This window comes from Talpa occidentalis, unplaced genomic scaffold (assembly GCF_014898055.3).
Source record: "Talpa occidentalis isolate TD23 unplaced genomic scaffold, MPIMG_talOcc4v2.1 talOcc4.8, whole genome shotgun sequence".
NCBI lineage: Eukaryota > Metazoa > Chordata > Mammalia > Eulipotyphla > Talpidae > Talpa > Talpa occidentalis.
This window is the reverse complement of record NW_023605194.1, coordinates 7,100,755-7,121,281: the sequence shown is the minus strand read 5'-3', so window position 1 is coordinate 7,121,281 and position 20,527 is coordinate 7,100,755. Positions and strand designations below refer to the sequence as shown.

The 20,527-nt window shown below is 39.4% G+C and overlaps 1 protein-coding gene across 3 annotated transcripts in view; it reads left to right on the top strand.

Moving 5' to 3' along the window:
* INPP5F (inositol polyphosphate-5-phosphatase F) overlaps positions 1-20,527 on the top strand; it is a 66,012-nt gene that overhangs the window by 8,272 nt on the left and 37,213 nt on the right. For 2 of the 3 annotated variants that reach the window (XM_037497652.2, XM_037497654.2), the window contains exon 2: positions 11,640-11,720. In XM_037497652.2, the coding sequence (XP_037353549.1) occupies positions 11,640-11,720 (81 nt within the window). Of the gene's footprint in view, positions 1-10,471; positions 10,575-11,639; positions 11,721-20,527 lie in introns of those variants that run through there. The other variant, XM_037497653.2, reaches the window with a different exon arrangement.

Here is a 20,527-nt window from a genome sequence, read left to right as displayed (position 1 = left end):
CAAAAAAGCAATTCTACTTCCCTCATCTAACTAACATATTTCTTTCTCCTTCCAAATTATATTAATTTTAAGATTCCGTGAAGTCATTTTGTTCTTTCAGCAAACATTTTTTAAAGAGCTATCTCTAGCATTTGTGCCAAAGTAAAAAGCCAGATGAAACACTGTCTCTGCTCTAGGCCAGTGTGTGTGCTCCAGGGGGGCATAGACACACACAGGTTCTAGAGTGACAGACCCCGTGAGAGAGCTTAAGACGGGTCTGTGGGAGATTGGAGCTGAGCCGTGAAGTTTGAGGTCTCGCTGTTTTTTCACCAAATTAGTGAGAAGTGAAAATGTTTTTCTTCCCCGTAAAGAACATGGCAAGAGAGGTGCTCCTTTACTTAGTTCTGTGCAGTTTCTTTCCATTGTACATTTTCTGTGATTGTTTCTCTCTAAGCATAGAAACTGGTTGTATGCACTAGTGAACCTTATGCCCTTTTTTTGTTTTGTTCTGAACCAGAAATAACTCTGTCCCACCCTTCTTTGTTCTAATTGGGTACTTAAAAAAAATTTATGAGAATGAATAGTGCCTAACTGGCCAGACTGAAATAGTACAAGTTCTCCCCATTGCTTGACTCACACGACCCTGCTGTGGTCTTGTTTGATCTGGAAGCAGGTCGTCATTTAAGGACAATTAAAGTGGCAGATCCTAGACCTGATGGTGGGTTAGAAGGCAAAACTTTTTGTTGGTGAGGACCAGTGGCAGCAGAATAGCTACACAAACAATTCTAGATGGGAGAGATTTAGTTAGTTTTCAACGAAGTTTTCAGGAAAAATAGGAAATTGTTTAAACACCAGCTGGGAGAAAGGTTGCATTTTTTAATTAATAAAGTGCTAATTGTATGCATCTTGGTTAAGAGCTCTAAAATGAGAGAAGGAAAACAATTGTTAATTCATTTATGCTCTCATTTAGCTCTCAGAATCCTATTTCTGAAACTTATATCAAAGGGCAGTTTGGGGAAGAACAGGTAGGGTTATTTCCTAACATTGCTATGTTTCTCAAGTGATGAATTATGGATTTGTTAACTAAGGATTTATCTAATCTTTGTTTGAACTGGTTATATTTTTAGTTTCTTTGGGTTATTGAGTTTGGAAAGTTAGAATTTAAGCTGAACTTTCCTTCTTTTATCCCCAACCACATCATTTAAATGTCTTTCCTATACTGTTTTTCTGAATTTACCATAACGTCCACACCTCTGATAAATTTTTATATTTCCATCAGGTGCTCCCAGAACCTAGTTACATTCTCTGACCTTTCGCCAAAGTCTTTTTCTTTTTCTTTTTTTTTTAAATAATAAATTTTATATTCCCCCATACAATTGCAAACGCCCCATTCTGACCCCAATCCTTCCCCTCCCGCCCCCCGCCCCCCAAAAAGTGTCTCTGGTTCATAGTTTTTTGTTGATTTTGATTTTCACTTTCTTATATTCATTTTCCTGGTCCCTTATTTAAGTTTTCTAGATTCCTGTTATGAGTGAGACCATCCGGTATTTTTCTTTTTCTTTTTGGCTTATTTCGCTGAGCATGATCCCTTCCAGCGCCATCCATGTTGCTGCAAATTGCATGTGTTTATCTTTTTTGAATCGCCAAAGTCTTTTTCTTCAGTTGTCCTCTTATTTTTTGAGTTGTATCATGGCTTTCTTAAAATGTGACAATCAGGGCCTCCCCGGTGGCGCAGTGGTTGAGCGCTGGGTTGCGAAGCTGCCGGCGACCTCTGCGGCACTGGTTCGATCCCGGGCTGCTCCCCGGCCACCTGAGGAGGGTCCCACATGGTGTGCAGACCTCTCCTGCCCCCCGCTGCTCCCCTCAGCAGTGTGCTTCGGTCTTTCTGCCTGCTCTGCTCCCCGCTCTGTCTCTGGTGAGTTCTCTCACCCTCCCGCGCTTCTGACTGTACCCAGTGCATGTATAAACAAAACAAACAAATAAATAAATAAAACATGCCTCTATTAAAAAAAAAATGTGACAATCAGGACTTCATATTTCGGATAGAAAATCCTAACAATTTTAGTTTGGATATTGTAGTTTCAAAACAATTTCTGATATCCTTCATGATCACGATCAAAACTTTGTCACCCTCTTGCTGCAGTGGAATTAGATCCATGTTGATAGAAATGGAATTAGATCCATGTTAATAGAAAAGTCTAAACATCCTACAGATTCCTTTCTATGGTGGTATCGCTCATCTTTTAAGTATTCTTAGCTTTTATGCCAATCTACTGTAAGATATTTATGCAGTTTATGGTGTTTTATTGCTTGAAAGAGTTCAAAGTTGTACATGGCACAGACATCATCTTTGATCAGACTGATGGATAAAACTCAGTTACTAACCACCCAGTCACCTTTAGTCACTTGGACCCGTAATTCTCAACCTGGCTGTATACTGTAGTCACCTGGGGGAGATTTACAGATATCTGTGTCAGGAACCCACCCTAACCAATTGAATCAGACTTTCACAGGTGAAGCCCTCCCTGTATCAGTATTTTCTAAAGGTCCCAGATGATGATAATGACAACCACTGAGTTGGAGTTCACACTGGGAAATCAGCAGCTGCGGTGACCTCTGCATTGGATTCACTGGCTGAATACTGTAAAATAATTACCTTTAGAGAGTTCAAAGAAACATGTAAAATTCTGCATTTCTGAGATGGTACCTGAAAAAAATTACTATTTAGCTTATTCTCCTGGCCTAAATAAATTCTGAAAATCAAAGCATGAATGAGCTAACAATTGGAATGTTCAGCTTCTCATTTTAGAACCCTTTCCTCTTCTGTTTGACTTGGTGTTGATCTTTTCAGAGCAATAATATCCTTTGTTGTTGGAAGGAAATGAAACTTGGTTCTGATTACTTATGCATACCCTGTTTTTTGTTGTTGTGTTTTTTTAAGGCTAGTGAAACTGCCATTAATTTTCAGTAGCTGTGCAAAACCCTGGCTTGTTCTTAGGCTGAGGGAGTGCCATCACTCTGGGCTCTTGGAATGAATGACTCATGCTCTCTGTAGACACATAGTACTTAATCATTTGTTTTCTATGTATCAGGAAGGGAGGGCATATGAAAATATAAGCCCTGTACTGCCAAATGGATCTGAAATAAGACTGGATGTTGACCTGATGGGCCAAACAATTGAACTTTGACCAAATACATATGTCTTTGGGTGTATGTTATTTTAATGATATCACTAATTAAAATTTTGCCTTATTTCTAAAATGCCACTTTTGTAATTTGTAAGCAACTCTACTTTTTACTAGATAACTTTGATAATCCTAAATTTTAAAATCTGTTTACAAATTTCAAATGTTTTCCTTTGGAATTTGTATGCCACATAGAATTTACCTTTTGAAGGAAGAATTAGGAAGCTATATCCATATGATCCAGCAATTCCACTCCTAGGTATTTACCCAAAGGACACAGAAACATCCATTCCAAAGAGCACCTGCACCCCTATGTTTATAGCAACACTGTTTACAATAGCTAAGCTTTGGAAACAGCCCAAATGCCCAAAAATAGATGACTGGATCAAGAAGATGTGGTCCATATACACCATGGAATATTACTCAGCATTCAAAAAAGATAAACACATGCCATTTGCAGCAACATGGATGGCTCTGGAAGGGATCATGCTCAGCGAAATAAGCCAGAAAGAAAAAGAAAAATACCGGATGGTCTCACTCATAGCAGGAATCTAGAAAACTTAAATAAGGGACCAGGAAAATGAATAACTATAAGAAGGTGAAAATCAAAATCAACAAAAAACTATGAACCAGAGACACTTTTTGGGGGTGGGGGGGCGGGAGGGGAGGGATTGGGGTTAGAATGGGGGGGCTGCAATTGTATGGGGAATATAGAAATAAAATTTATTATAAAAAAAAAAACCTGCATTTAGAGGCAAAAAAAAAAAAAAAGAAAGAACATTATGCAACTGTTAAAATACCAAAAAAAAAAAAAAAAAAAAGTCAACCCTGAGTTGATCTGATATTTATTATTGTAACAAATAGAAAGTAATTTAAGGTAACCGCTATAAATAGTTGAAAAACTTCGGGGGAAATGTTAATAATAAATTAATACAATGGAAGAATCAGTAAAAAAAAAAAAAAGAATTAGGAAGCTATATATTTGTTAGAGCAGATCAACTATGTACCTGTTTTTCTGGAAGGATTATGTAAGTCTAGTGGCCATTTTCTCTACCATTCCAAGGCCTGTTATGTCAAACATTCTGCTAGGCCAAAGGTGGTGAACAAAACAGGGATAGAATTAAATAAACTGACAGATTGAGACTTAAGTCTATTAATTGATTAATTGGAACTTTGCATTTGTTGTAATTACTAATACATTAGGAGTCATTTCTACCTTTTAGTCATGTTTTCTACTTATTGTACTTTTTTTCCTACTGCTTTTTCCTGTCTTTCATTGGCTATATTGGTATTTTGTGTGGTGTCTTTTTATTGCTGATTAAGTTATGCATTTTGTTTGTATTCTCTTTTGGCATCTCAAAACTTAAGATATAGTACTTACTCTCATGTACATAATTAAAGTCTACTAATATCCATGTCTTTTTTCATAAGCATATTTTTTACTCCCTTTAGACTGCCTCTTCTAGATTCTTCTATAAAGCAGGAGGGCAATTAGGGTGGGGAGGAAGCCAGCATTCACACCTGATTTGCCTTTTGGACCTGAATTCAGTTGTTGGGACTGAGTTTGGGCCATGTTTTTGAGCCTTGGTTTGTTTTTTTTAAAAGAACACAGTATGCATCACATACTGAGGAAACCAGAATTCTGGGGATGCAGATAAGCACTGAGATATCTTCATGAGACATTCCTTACTCTGAAAAGTCTTTCAGGAATTATGACCTCACAATAAGATTTAATAAGTAAATAAAGAATTGAAGTTGCGCTTTTTTATCCTTTCCTTTAAAAACAAGATCTATCTAGATCCATAAAATAAAAATCGAAGGAGTGATTTATTCAACAGTAGAAACCTGGAGTTTTGATGGTTTTATCTATATTTCCCAACTTGAGCTAAAAGTTATTGAACATTTATTGTGCTGTGCACTTTCACATAATTCTGTTATAATCCTAACAAAATCCTGATAATTTTTTTTTAATTTATTTATTTGTTTGTTTATACATGTACTGGGTACAGTCAGAAGCACGGGAGGGTGAGAGAATTCACCAGAGCCAGAGCGGGGAGCAGAACAGGCAGAAGGACCAAGGTACACTGCTGAGGGGAGCAGCGGGCGGCAGGAGAGGTCTGTGCGCCATGAGGGACCCTCCTCCGTTGGCCGGGGAGCAGCCGGGGATCGAACCGGCGTCGCAGAGGCTGCGGGCAGCTTCGTAACCCAGCGCTCAACCACTGCGCCACCGGGGAGGCCCAAATCCTGATAATTTAAGTGGAATAGCTATTTTTAACAGAACAAGCCAAAGCTGAGAGGGGTTCAAAGCTGGGTCTGTTCACCTGGGACATCAGGTGCAGGCTGTGTCACATGGTGCCTGCATCTCTGGACTCTGTCCAGCCTTGCAGTTCCAGAGTCAGCCCAGACTACCCTTGTGACCGTTGTCACTTGGATCTGTGGCTTGTCCTCTCCTCCATTCTCTACTGTGAACCCTGTTGTTCAATCTCAGAGGTATATCTGCTCTGCCTGGAGGAAATGGCTCCTGGCTACTGTCTGTTGTCATCCAGCCTCATCCTTACAGTTCCCTTGGGCCCTGCAGCACCAAATGGTCTAGAGACCTCATTGCATTTGATAAATATTTGAGTGCCTGTTATGTGTTAAGCAGCTTGCTGGATGCATGGTCAACAGAGCTTTTTAAATGAGTCAGATTGGGAAGGTCTTGGCCCCACGCAAGGATAGCGGCGGTGGGAAAGGGAGAAGTGAAACATTCATCGCATATCGAGGAAATAGAATCAATAGTCTCGGTGAAGAAGAAAAGCATTTTGAATGTCTCCCAGGTTCTGGCTTATATGATTGGAATGGTGCTGATGAGTTAGCTGAAAGTGATATACAAATATGAAACAAATATTCACTTTACTTCTGCCAGTCCTGATACCTTTATCTGAAACAGACCAGATGACTTCAGCTTTGTGACTTAAATAGTGAGCTCTTCTAATGTGATTACAAGAAATTATCTGACTTTCGCTTGCCTCTCCGTTTTGTGTGATAGGTTCATTGGTCCATTTAGCATTTTGTAGCCTGCTTGTATATCACGCATTGAGGATATAAAACTAAATGAGACTAGGACTCAGTGAGCTTCTTGTTCAGTCAAAGAGTCAGGCAATCAATAATTAATTAGGTGCATTAAACCAAAATAAGGTGTCATGAAAGAATATGAACAGGATTTAGGGAGAGCCTGGGCAATTCTCCTGGGAGGGCGGAGTGGGGAATGTGTCAGGGAATACCAGTAGCCCTTGTTCAGAGTCTGGAATGAAAAGCTGGCAGAAGTGGGTGGGGAGCAGCATTCCAGGCCCAGCTGCACACACTTCTGGAAGATTAGAGAAGACCAGGATGCAGGGGGGTGGGGAGAGACAGGAGGAGGGTGAAGAGGACTAGCCTTAGAGAGCCTTACAAACCTCTCTAAGGAATTTGGACTTTATTCCCAGGACTGGGGAGTAGGAGAAATAAGTGGATTAGCCATGTTTGTATTTATCCCCTTTTAATGTCTAATATATTTCTTTCACAATATTAATGTGCCACACAGCCTAGACAGCCTAGACTTTAGGACAAAGAACATGGTTTGAAATATAGTTATTATATCCTGATAAACAGAGCAGTTCACCAGGACGGGATATAATAATCCTCAATTGTAGATGCCTGACAAATAGTCTCAAAAAATACAAAGCAAAAGTTAAGGGGGAAAAATGGGGAAAAATACACAAACTGAGATTTTTAGGTAAGGCCTTTCTCAAAAACTTTTGGGTTAGGCTGTTAAAACATGAGCACAGAGGAATTGAACAAAATAATTAACAAAGTTTATCTAATGAGCCCTCATCCCAAAGTTAAGTAGTGTGTTCAAATGTTTCATGTCGGTAGTAAGAAATACTTGGAAAATCATGAAACACACACACACACCAGAAACAAAAATTTCACAAAATAATTCCCCATACCTACTGCAATTTTTCTCTTTTCTGTTCTATTCTGTTTTGCTGCTGTCAGCGCTAATCTCATGATACAAAATTGATTTTATAACCCACTAATGAATTAACATCCTCTTTCTTGAAAACACTGGGCTAAAAAAAAAAACACACCTGCTTTTCAAGTCGATTTACAAACTGACTCTGACTCCCTTCACCGTGCCCAGCCCTGCTGCTTTTGTGTCCCCCTCTGTTCCCCTTGTGAAGCAAAGATGACTTTGACTCCTGTTTTCACTTAGCCAAGGCCACCTGACACAGTCTCCACTCTATATTTAGCTTTCATCTTTTCTTACAAAGCAAGAAGTATCCTTCCTCTCCAAGGTTAACTTTTAAGCCTGTACTTTTGAGCTCATCATCTGTTTTAATATCTCCTCAGGTTCTTATATCTAGACATTTCTCCTTGCTCAGCCCATCATGAACTCAGTTTCGGTGGGTTTAAGTGGTTCTCTCTATGGACCTCAGATTATCAGTGACTCTTATTTTCAGTCACTAGATTACCAAGCTAGGTTGTTTTTATAGGTTTGTTTTTTTTAAGTTAAAAATTTTGTTCTTTTGAATGGGTGATGTGTTCCTATGGTTCATATGCTAGAGATGCAAAAGAGAATTGTTAGGAAGTTCTTACCCACCTTTTCTCCAGCTGCTGTTACACCCTGTCCTTTCTGCCTTGCTCCCCCTTATTCGTCTTGTCCATGTCCTCAGCTTCTCCCCCTCAGGAGAGAATAGATGTTTCATTGCCATCCTTGAGTCACTCACTTTCTTCCCTTCCTTCATGTAGCTTCCTTTGAGGTGTTTTATGTTAATCACCTCCTGTGCATCTTCCCCTCTGGCCAGCCCCACACCCCAAACTAGCTCCATGCCATTCAAGCCAAGACTTTGGCAGTAGCCTTCTAGTTCCTTTCCCTGTTCCCAATCTCTGCCTCCTTTCAATGCTGTCAGCTAATCCCTGGCCGCAATCTTGTTTTACTTATGTCATTATCGGCCTGCCATGGTCTCCAGGAAGCACAGGCTCATTAGTCTTTTATTCAAGTCTCTCCACCATTGGCATCGGTTTACTTTTTCCACTCTTATCAATTCAAATCTTTCCTATACCCATTGGTCTTCTGTTTTAGACTTTTTGTTCCTTTGTTTTTATATCTTCTTAGCCCAATACAGTGCCTGGATCCTGGCAGGTACCTGATAAGTGTTTCTCCAATGACAGAACAAATTCCAAAACATACCTTGCACTTTGTTCACTCTGCATTATTTTTCTTGCTGCTTTTTGTATTCTTGAAGTTCTACTTATGTGCAACGATCCCTAACTGCTTTAACTCTAGCTCTTTCTTTCTCCTCTTTATTCCTAGAGCTCATCTGTACAAAGGAAGGGTGGGATGGGTAGAATCTGTGTGTGATCAGTTCATCTGAGATGGGGGGGTGAGGTGGGGTGGGGAGAGCTTCATTGGGGCTCTTAGCAGGGGCATCCATTTTGGCAGATATTGAGACTTGGCCTGCCTGAGACAGGGACCCTGGCTCACTATCTGTAAAGAAATAAAGGTGTTTTTAGTCTGCATACCAACATAAATACCAGTGGAGTTACATTTTTTTAAATTAACAAGAGATAAGTACTTAACTGATACTGGGTAAGGAACAGTTATTTATTTTTTTTAAAGATTTAGTTTTTTATTTATTTATACAAGCACTGGGTGCAGTCAGAAGCGCGGGAGGGTGAGAGGATTCACCAGAGCCAGAGCGGGGAGCAGAGCAGGCAGAAGGACCGAAGCACACTGCTGAGGGGAGCAGCGGGCGGCAGGAGAGGTCTGCATGCCATGTGGGACCCTCCTCTGGTGGCCGGGGAGCAGCCGGGGATCGAACCGGCGCTGCAGAGGCTGCGGGCAGCTTCGCAACCCAGCGCTCAACCGCTGCGCCACCAGGGAGGCCCAGGAACAGTTATTGTTTAAGCATAAAAATGATGAAAAAATTATTTGTATAAAAATTTGTATTAAAAAAACAGAAAATATTTGCAAATGTCAATGAATTAATGTCCTTAATATAAAAAGAACTTGCATATCAATAAGAAATATAAAAAATGAATAGAAGATATGAATATGAAATCACAGAAGAAGAAATATAAGTAGCCTATTTTGTAATTGCTTAATCTTACCAACAATAAAAAGAACCCTCATGTTAGCAATAAATATCATCAAATTAGCAAAATTTAAAAAAATTCTAAATACTGACAGCAGTTCTTTAAAACAGCTGTTTTCACATACTTCTGGCAGAAATCTGCCTTGGTATATAACCTTTGTAAAGCAGTTTGCTAACATTGGAAAGCTACTTTTTTTATCTTTTCACCTACTAATTTCATTCCTAGGAATTGATCCTAAAGCTATTAATAAGGGACAAATGAGATATTCACATAGTGGTCATCATTTTATCACAGTAATTTTTTTAAAAGATTTATTTATGCATACAAGATCTGGGGTGTAGGCTAGAAATGCAGGAGATTGGTGAGAGGATTCACCAGAGACAGAGTGGGGAGCAGAACAGGCGGATCTACTGAAATACACTGCTGAGGGGAGCAGCGGGCGAGACAGGAGAGGTCTGCTGCGCCATGTGGGTAGCTCCCTGGCCGGGGATCAAACTCATGCTGCAGTGGCTGCGGATAGCTTCATAGTGCTGAGACATAACCCCTTGCACCACCAGGGAGGCCCCTATCACAGTATTTTTTTGTAAAGATTTATTTATGTATACAAGAACTGGGGTACAGGCTGGAGATGTGGGGGGTGGTGGTGAGAGGATTCACCAGAGACAGAGTAGTGAACAGTGAACAGAGCAGGCAGTTTGACTGAAATACACTGCTGACGGGAGCAGCAGGCGAGACAGGAGAGGTCTGCTGCGCCCTGTGGGTTGCTTCATGGCCGGGGATCGAACTCATGCTGCAATGGCTGCAGACAGCTTCATAGGTTGCGTCTTAACCCCTTGCGCCACCAGGGAGGCCCCTATCACAGTATTTTTTATGATAGGAATTAAACTGGAAATCAATGCCCAAAAGTGAAGAAGTGCTTCTCTAGGTGGACAGTTATGCAGCTGTGAAATTATGATTTTGTAGGATATTTTAAAGACATGAAGTATTAAAAGAAAAAAGTTAACATATATTGCTATATTCACAGTGTTGTGATTTGGTCTGCACACAAAAATAAGAATTGAAATGTGGCAAAGTAAGTTATCTCTGAGAAGTTAAGATGGGAGTGATGAAGTTTTTCCAATTTTATACAGTATTACTTTTAAGGTAAGAATACATGTTACTTAACATGTAAATCTTGTCTTATCGATTAGAGTCTCAGGGAGGCCCTTGGCAGATTTTCAGAACACAGGCGTCAGTCATGCAGGCCTTGGCTTACCGCTCTCTCCTGGATTCGTTGTCTGATGGCACACTCAGGTTACTTTTCTAAGGCTCTGTTTTCTCATTTGTGGAATGGGATGCCTAATACCCTTTAAAATAAATTCCCTCTTTTACCTTAAATCGGTCTCCTTTTTTTTTGTCTCCCATTGAATGTTGTTAACAATAAAGACATTCAAGATATAATAGTCAAAACTCAAATGAATTCAGATACCAAACTATTGTCTGTAATTACTCTGAGTTGCAGATTGATCATAAATTTCACTAATACAAAATTTAAATGGCAACAATTAAAATGTAATTTAAATTTTCTGCCAAGTGAAATATTGTTTTCATTCTTGCCAATCTTTTCCAGCTATTAAATTATCGCTAATGATGCTCTTATCTCCATGATAACAGCTCTTTGCAACCCAGGTTTCAAGAGAAAATTAAGCCCTAATGTCCTCAGGCATCCATGCATCGCTCCTATGTGTCTAGAATGGTACCAGTTATGTGCCATTCTAGGGAGAATTGAGAATATAGTCCCCCAAATCACTGTTCTGAGGTTCAGATGAGGATCCCTGACTGGGGATGCCAGGCACATAGTAGGCACTGAGTAAATGGTAGCCACTTCTATTGTTTTTGTAGTAGATGTTACATAAAAGAACAGAGGAATTCTGGATTTCTTTACTTGGCGTAAGCTTCTTCAGGAAAGGCTATTTTCCAGAGCGTGAGCCAGTAAGTGGCCATCTCTGGCAGTGTCTCAGGCTTTGTCTTTGGATCTTGCCCTGACGGTAGGACTGCTGGCAGCTCCTCCTTCGCCCTCTTGTAGTGCACCAGCCTGTTTTGCCCACTGCAGGGCGCCAGAGTGCTGCCTCCCGGCTGAGTAGCATTTCAGAGTGTCACTTCTTGCTCCCTAATATCCTTAAACCAAAAGACTTATTCAGGCCTCAGATTTCATGCTTTTTCACTAATTGCTTTTTACTAATATATTCAGCTCTGGGTGTTTATAACTTCTCTTTGGGGATAAAGGACATTTTAAAAATAAATTTTAAAGATGATTTAATATGTTTTCTATTAATATTTTCTCATGACTGCCCTTTTTTTTTTTTTTTTTTTTTTTAGCTACTGATCTACTTCTTGCCTGGAATCCCATTTGTTTGGGGTTGGTGGAAGGTGTTATTGGGAAAATTCAGCTTCACTCAGGTATGTTTCTATGAACTTAAACTGGTCAAACTATTGCCAGTTGATCGCCTTTTTCCATTCTATTGCCATTCTGTCATCTTTTTTTTTTTTTTTAAATAACATTGTATTGTGACATAAATTTCAGGTGTGTATCTTTGGAAATCAATATATATAGTACATTAAATTTACCATATGACATTTTCCTTTGGGGATAATTATAGATTCTGTTATGACTTTGATTCCTTTGCCTTAATTTTGAGTCTACCCCTAAATAGATATATTTCTCTTTAAGATTTATGAAGTAAAACTAAAGCTTTAGAAAAAGAGGTAGCATAATATTACAGTCCTAGCTTCCTCTTAAAAAAAAAACAAACCACCATTTGACTGACTACGTGTGTTGAGAATTGCACTAGTTGACAGAACACAGCAGTGAGCATAAACTGACCCATTCCCACCCTCATGGAGCTTACAGTTTTGGAGGGAAGACAGACACCAGTGAGTAATCACGAAAATAAACATATAATTTTTAAAAAATTGTTCTAGGTGTTCTGATGGAAAGATACACCACCTGACCGATTTCCAGGGAGAGAATAGTAGGAATAAGTAGAGAGGTGGGCAGGTGGTGGACCCTGGCTGGTCGGCTCCTTGTCAGCTCTCTGTTCCTGACACAGTCAGCCCTGGACAGGGGAGAGTAGGGATGTGCAGTGTGTCCTTTCTGGGAGCCCAATCCAGGGAAGATAAAAAAATGGAATGTCTAGATCATTTGCCAGACCCTTGCTTGGAAGGACAGGCACCTATGTTCTGGTTTAGAGGAAATTTTGTTGGTGAGAAAATAGATGTTATACAGACAGGTTCCAGAAAGTCGTGAAAAGGACTAAATGAAGTATTTTAAATGTCTATTTTTCCTTTGGTATCAATTTTACTGAGTTATGAACTACAGGAGGCTTTACTGTTATTGCTATGTATAATCACCTCTGTTGTGTACCCTTTTTTATTCTTTCAAAATACAATTAGATCGAGTTCTGTGTATTATAAAGCACATATTCCTGGAGAAAATCTAATTTTTCTTTGCTAGATTTTTTTGGTTCTTAAAATTTTATTTTTTTCATGAAATATTTTTCAGGCATAAAAACCTGTTTATCAGAGATATGTGGCATAGGTTGTTATAAGACAAGCACCTATCTCTCCAACCCAGCTTAAAGAAGGAAACATGACCAGTGGCTTTGGTGCCTCACTGCACATTTCTCCAAGTGTATCTTCTTCCTTTCCTTCAAGAGAACCTGCTGTTTTGAATTTCATACTTTATTATTCTCTTGATTTTCATATTGCTTTCATATATATCCCTAAACAGTTACCACTAAGGTTTTGTATTTTGTTCTTTTCCCCCATTCAGCTTTATAATTTGAAGTCTTATCCATGTTGTCATATGAAGCTTTAGTTTCTTATTATCAGAATTATATGAATATATCATAATTTGCCCTTTTTCCTGTCAGTGGGCAATTATTTAGCTTTTTTTTCCTATTAGAAATAATGCTCTATGAGCATTGTTGTATGTTCTGTCTTTGGTAGTTTTTTAGACTTTTAATACAAAGGAGAAAGCGTTTAGACATTGTGTAACCATGTTAAGTATTAGGTTAATATTCTCCTACCTGTCTACATTTACATACATATATTTGTAATTCATTTATATGCTGACAGGATAATTTCACTGCTGAGTGTTCTGAGCTGAAATTCATTTTCTGTTATTTAAATGAAGCATGTGAAACTTTTGAGTTGTTTTTTTTCAATTTTGGTCACATCATGGAGCAATGAATATTTCACTGCAATTAGTCAGGAGACCTGGGATTTATTTGTTAGCTTTGAGATACAGGGGAAGTTACTTAACTTGCTTTATTTATCTCTTGCTGTATAACAAGCTCCACCAAAGTTCACTCTTAAAACACTAACACTGTATAACATCTACTGAGTATAGACTGACCAAGCCATTCTGCTCTGCTCTGCTGCTAGCAGGGTCATTTGTGTGCAGTGTTCAGCTGGGGGTTTGCCTGACTCTTTTCCTTCATGTGGCCTCTCTCTCCACACAAGACCTCTCGTGGGGCCTCTTTCTCTATTGGATTCCTAGACATCCTCTTAGGTGGCGCCTTGGGGCCAAAAGACAAGTCCCAATGTGCAAGGGCTTATCATATCTCTGCTTACATCACTGAGCTTGTTTATATCCCGTTGGCCAAAGAAAGCCGCATAACAAACCCAGAGTACATGTGAGTGGGGGATTCACGAGTGTGTGCACCCCATGAGGCTGGTTGAATGGGGGCCACAACACCCCTAGGCCTCTACTTTGTCAACTGTAAGACAAGAGTAAAGGCAACTCCCCAAGGAGTGTTTTATGAGTCTCGAATGAGATAATTTACCAGAAGTTGCTTAGTAAATTATAAGACACTATTTAATCAAGATTCTTTTGTTTGCAAATACAAACTTATTGGCTTGTGCAAAAAACCACAAAATTTTATCAGAAATCCAAGTTACCACTGTAAATAAGTAGATGTCATACAGGCTCCAAGATTACTCTTTCGGGGGCAGGTGGTCTCTGACTACCTGTCCCTCTACATCTCTGTCAGTCTTCTCTCATCTCGGCTTTCTCTGTTTTGTGCTTGTAGGACAAAATTTCTGCCCGTAAATGGCACTTTACTCTCAAGCCAGCCAACATCTGATGCTTCCTACAGCCACTAGAGACTGACCAACCATCAAGAATTGAGAAAAACCATGTTAAATGACAAAAATTACATAACACTTAATAAGCAATGTAATCCTAATTTCCTGAAAAAAATGTGCATAGAATAAGAATTCTTCTTTGCTTGTATAGGAAGATAAAAATCATGTAATTTCATATGATTTTCCATCTCTCACTGGAATTAGATATCTAGCTGGCACGTTGCTGATCTGTTGGTAATTTTACATTCTAGAAGTCAGGTTTCACGATAAGACTTCAGAAGGCAGATCAGCTTTGATGTTTTCAAGATGGTGGCCTTAACAACTTTTGAAAGTTGGACAAATATATTGCCAGATAATCTGAAGAATTTTTCTTAAATTATGAAAGGTCCCTGCACACAAGATGCTCAGTTACCTGTAGATTTTCTGTGAGATGTTTTGTTCTAGAGCAGTCAGGAGAAAGGACAGCAATTGTATCGTGGACTGTGGAAGGTAGAGTTGAATTCAGAAGTCGGGAGAGCTAACCTTGACTTTTATTAGCCTTGATGCAATATATAATTTGATAATGCTAACATATGTGCTCTCCCAGGTTTCATTTCTTCTTCTCTAAGTGAAGTACTGGGAAGCACATTAAACACAAAGCTCCTTTTGAGATTTTAATGTGTTCAGTTTACCAATTATGCATACAAGAACTGTGGTGGGGGGGTGAGGGTGTGAGAGGTGAGGGGGTGAGAGAACTCACCAGAGACAAGAGTGGGGAGCAGAACAGGCAGATCTACTGAGATACACTGCTGAGGGGAGCAGTGGGCAAGACAGGAAAGGTCTGCTGTGCCATGTGGGTTAGCTCCCTAGCCGGGGATCAAACTCTTGCTGCAGTGGCAGGCGATAGCTTGATAGTGCTGAGACTTAACCCCTGTGCCACCAGGGAGACCCAGGTTACCAATTAATTGAATAGTAGTAGTGAGTCTAGGTAAGACTCCTATGATAGACTCTTCATGGCCATTGTGGACCAAGAACCTGTCCTGGTCAGGAAGCTCAGACATGCTTGCGAGGTCTGTTCTTCAGGCTGGGGAGCAAGGGGGGTGGGGGAACATTCGGAGCAGGAGGGTTAGACTTGGCAGATAACCCACAAGCTACTACTGTGAGCAGTGCACAAACAGAATTACTGGTTGAGTTGAGCCTGCACTGAAAGCCTGGTCATTAGGAGGTGGTGAAGGTGTGGTCAAGGTGTGGTCTCCTGTGGGCAGCCCAGTTTCCTCCTTGTGCGGCATGGGCATGCCTTTCTTTGGATCACAAACAATTGGTTGGTAGGCAGTGGAGGAACCTGTGTATACGATATTTGGAAGAGGGAAAGACAGAGTAATTTTTCCCCAGTAATATTATTTTCTGAAATAATGTCCAGTCAACTAGAGAAAGAAAATATGAAAAAGGAAAGAAAGGCAGGGAAAGTGCTCCATTTTTCTCTCTTCTAATCTCTGTACCTTTTTATTTTTCTTGTCACATCACTTCTGAGGTGTGGCTCTTTAGAAAGGGAGCAGGGAGGAAGGGAAGGAAAATCTTTTCTGGGCCCCCTGCTGCTGCTCTTCCCTCACCGGGGAGAGAACTGCTCCCCCACCCTCTGCATGTCCCTTGCCCTCCTTGAGCATCTAGCTTACTCCTCTCTTCCTTTTCTTCATCCTAGTCCCAGGGAGCCTCATTCCTTGCCCTCCCTGTGCCCATTAAAGCTTTGCCCTGGACACTGCCAGCTGGCTGACGAGGTGTCTCCTGGTGTGTATTAGAACTTGTTACTTGGGGTGCATTTTCCCAGGGGGGCATCTTACCTTTCTCGTTCCTGTTTCCCTCCTACTTACTCTCTACATATTAATGCATGATTTTTGTTCTTGCCTGATGAGATGGGAACATAAATTTATTTGAATAGATGTCATTGACAGTCTGAAAAATGGCGTGGGTGAGTCGTGCCACTGTTCCTGACTGGCATTTCACTCTGAGCTCTTTGGCATATAAGCTGTCGTGACTTAGTTTGCTAGGGCTGCCACTGCAGAGACTTGACAACAGAAACAGTGGGAAGGTGTTTTATCATAATTCTAAAGGCTGTGTCTGCAGGGCTAGTTTCTTCTGAGGTCTTTGGAACTTTCTGAGGTTTGGAACTTGGCCGTCTTCACATCCTCTTCAGATCGGTGTGACTCCATATCCAAATCTCCTTTTATAAGGCCACACATCATAATGAATTAGGGCCCATCCTAATGACCTCACTTTAATTTTAATTACCTCTTTAAAATAGGGTTACATTATGAGGTACTGGGGTTGGGGCTCCAATATATGGTTTTAAGGAGACATAGTATGGCCCATCCAGGAATCTAATGTCCACTGGAATGCTTATTACAAAAGCATGTCACAGAGAATTCCTGCCATTGCTTCTTACCCTTTATTTCATAGTGAGGTGGGCTATCCCCCGACTTCATTGACTAGGCAGCTGCTCCAGAGGCAGATGAATCCGGGAGCACACACTTGGCAAATCTCAGAATACTTCATAAGGCCTCAGGACAAAGAAGATAACACTGCCTTAATATAGTTATTGTGAGATTTAATGACACTGACATAAAGTGCTTGTCGTGGTGAGGATAGTAAACAAGGTGCTGACTCTTATTTTTTCCCCTTAGTTTTAATGGTAACTTAAAGGTTTCAGATATTCCACTAGAGAACCATTTAAGTTCTAACTCTACAATTTTTGAACAAATTTTAAACTTGAACTGTTTTTTCCCCAATTTTATTGTTTGCTGAAACGCAGTAATTTTAGCATGTCACTGAAAGACTGTGGGGAAATACATAGTGGAAATCTAGAGGATATAGTGTTTTTAATAATAAAATATTAGCATTACTGAAGGTTATATGACATAATCCACATGTCCCTTTTTTAAAATGTGTGGTGGAAGAATTTTAAAGTATTGCTTAGTTGTGGTATTCTTTGTTGATAATTGCCCTTTGTTTTAATAAGCTCTGCAAAAAAAATTGTCCTATTACCGTGGAACCTAGAAAATACTTATTTAGAATTGTTAGCCTTTCTTTAGTTTGATCCTTTGGGATTTATTAATATGAGGAACAGAATGTGGAAGGGATATATAATATGTTAAATAGGCTAGAGAAAAGTAAAGCTATGAAAAATCGACAAATTTCTTACCTGTTGTAGTGTCCTTAAGGAAGTAAGAATGACAGTCAATTTCTTGTCCAATTGTAATTACACATTAATTATCTCATGTATCTAGCTCCCCTCTGGAGGGAGAATAAGCTCTAAGAAGCCGGGGACTGTGTACAGTTTGCTCACTGCTGTGTCTGTTGTCTGCTGGCAACTCACATTAAAAACATGTAAGGATTGTGATGATGGTTGTATAGCTCTGAAAATTCAGGGTTGGATATTTACAGTGGGTGAATTTTATAGTATATGTTATATCTCCATAAAGCCACTAAGACATTTAAATCAGAAGATAGCTTTTGCTGTAGTCTGTTGTCATTACTTCTGATTTTATCTTAATTAAAAAATTAAGTACATCTACTTTTTGGTAACTTTTTAAACTTTGGTAACTTTTTAAACTTCTTAAACATTTTTCATGTACTCAACTTGTTTGGAGGGAAATATTCTAAAGAAACAGTATTTATGACCTAACATTTCTACCAAAGTTGCAGTGATTTAAAGTGTAATTCAAACATAATCATTTTATGTTCATTTTATCATTCATAAGGATCTCAGAATTCATCATTCATAAGGATCTCGGAATTATTTTAGAGATAAGACTTTCATTGGTGACTCGGGCCTTTTAATTGTAATTTATCTAACTTATTAATAACTTGGCAGCTTGGAGGCAGGCAGCTAAGTGGTGTAAGAGATTTCCTTTGGCATCTTCTCATGCTCTTTTTGGCTTCCCTCCTCATTCTTTTAATCTCTCCCCAGGGACCTAGGTATTGCGTGACCCTTCTTCCTCTGGTCCCTTCAGCCTGTTTCTCCATTTCATGCTTTAGAATTTTCCACCACCCCCTAATCCTTAATCTGAGCGCCAGGTTCTGGTGCGGATGGTTCCACCTCCCCACAAGGAACAGAGCTTGTGCTGGCCACATGAATGTGAACCCAGGGCTCTGAACTCTCCCAGACGGTCATCAGACAGGTGGGCTGCTTATTTGTGAGCATGTCTCTAACTGGCAGACTTTCATATTTTCAAGTAGGGAGATTCTTTAGAGGCAGCATAAGTTACCTTTTATGCTATCCCCTGGTTATTCCAGTTCAAGGTTATCAACTCATTTGTTCTCAAACTCCAGTTGTTTTCCTCAGTGATTTCTATGGCAGTGATACTAAGTTTTTAGCCTCCGAAAGAGAAGAGGATTGGTAAAGTAAGAGTGACTGTATACTTGAGTCATCTGTAAAGGTGTTTCAATAACTAAGGTCCTCACCCAATGTGATCAATAGGTTCTTAAAAATGATCACTTTAAGTAAAGCAACATATATATCCAAACCAATGTACCACAGACTAGTTAATATGAATAAGAGTTAAGTTCCTACACGTTATTTCTTGTCACAAATCATTCACCAAATTTCTAAATAAAGATCCAAAAACCAGTTTGTATTCATTCACTCACTCATTTTCCAACCTGCTTATTCCAGTTCAGGGTCTTGAGTGACCAGGGCCTCTCCCAGAAGCTCAGTGCATCAGGCAGGACGTTCTTATATCACCTCTCAAAGTAGTAATTTATCTTCATGTTTATAAACCTGCATCATAAATAAAAATACCAATTATTTTCTAGTATTCTGAGTTTTAACAGATAGGAAAGTATGTAATAGTATTTTCAGTGAACATACAGGAATCAACTTAGCATTTTAGGATAAGCTATAGTTATCTGGAAAATGTATTTTTATATAGTAATTTATTTTGCCCAATGATGATTTATAAGTTAGACTTTTCTAATCTGAGACTATTAAAATATAAAAGACTGCATGTTTTTATGGAATATCAGATTATTTCATTTTATGGCAGGTCATTACTTGGGATTTAAATGCTAAGTTTTATAGGCGAAGCTGATTATGCCTCTAATTGCATTTGGTGCTTTTGAAATGGAGCCTATTAAAAGTGCCTGGTGCCCTAGATGCTCTCCTTATGAGTCATTGTCATTTTTCTATAAGCCCAGACTTAGGAAAATTTAGTAGGCAACAGAGCAACCAGTCAAGAAACACTGAGTAGTTACTATATTTGGAAGATGAGCAAATTAATAACTGGCTCTTTACTCACTGAGCACATTGAAGCCAGCATCATGTTCTCTTCGCGACCAGGTAGCTGACGCTAGGACTGTGTTGGGGCAGTGGTAGTGGTGCTTGTAATTCTGCTTACTTGATGTACAGTGCCCTCTGAAATATATTCAGGAATGTATTGTGCTCATTTCCATTAGAGGAAAAAAGGAATTTCTTTTAATATAATTTTAAAAAGCAGAAATGGCTTTAAATATAAAACAAAAATTATATTAACCATACCACAAATTTAAATGTTTGGTAGCAATTTAAATGCATGTGTGTGTGCATAAAACCTACTTTATAGACTCATGCTCATATTCATTAAAAACTACTAAATGGAGTCTCCCTGGTGGCCTAGGGGTAAGTCTTGGTGCTATCATCACCACAGCCTGAGTTCTGTCCCCTGCCAGGGAGTTAAACCATATATGGTGCAGCAGACCTCACCTGTCTCACCCACTGCCCCCCCTCAGCAGTGTATTTCAGTAAATCTGCCTATTCCACTCTCCACTCTGTCTCTGGTGAATCCTCTCACCCCCCACACCTACCTGCACCCCAGTTCTTTTATGCAAAAATAAAAAAAATGAAAGTATTAAATGGCCAATTAATAGCTTATACAGTGTGTATCGATAAAGTAGGTTTTATGCACCAATTTGACTGAGTTTATTTCCTATCAAGATTTGTAAAAAAAAAAAAATTTAAAACACAAGATCCTTCAAATTGGAACATAATTTACCTTGAGATAAGTCACTCTTATCTGTCACTCTTATCCCCTCTGTGAATCATGACTTGATAGGTGTAGAAATATAAAAGGCCCCTGGAACTATAAAACAAATAGATTATAAAAGTAAAA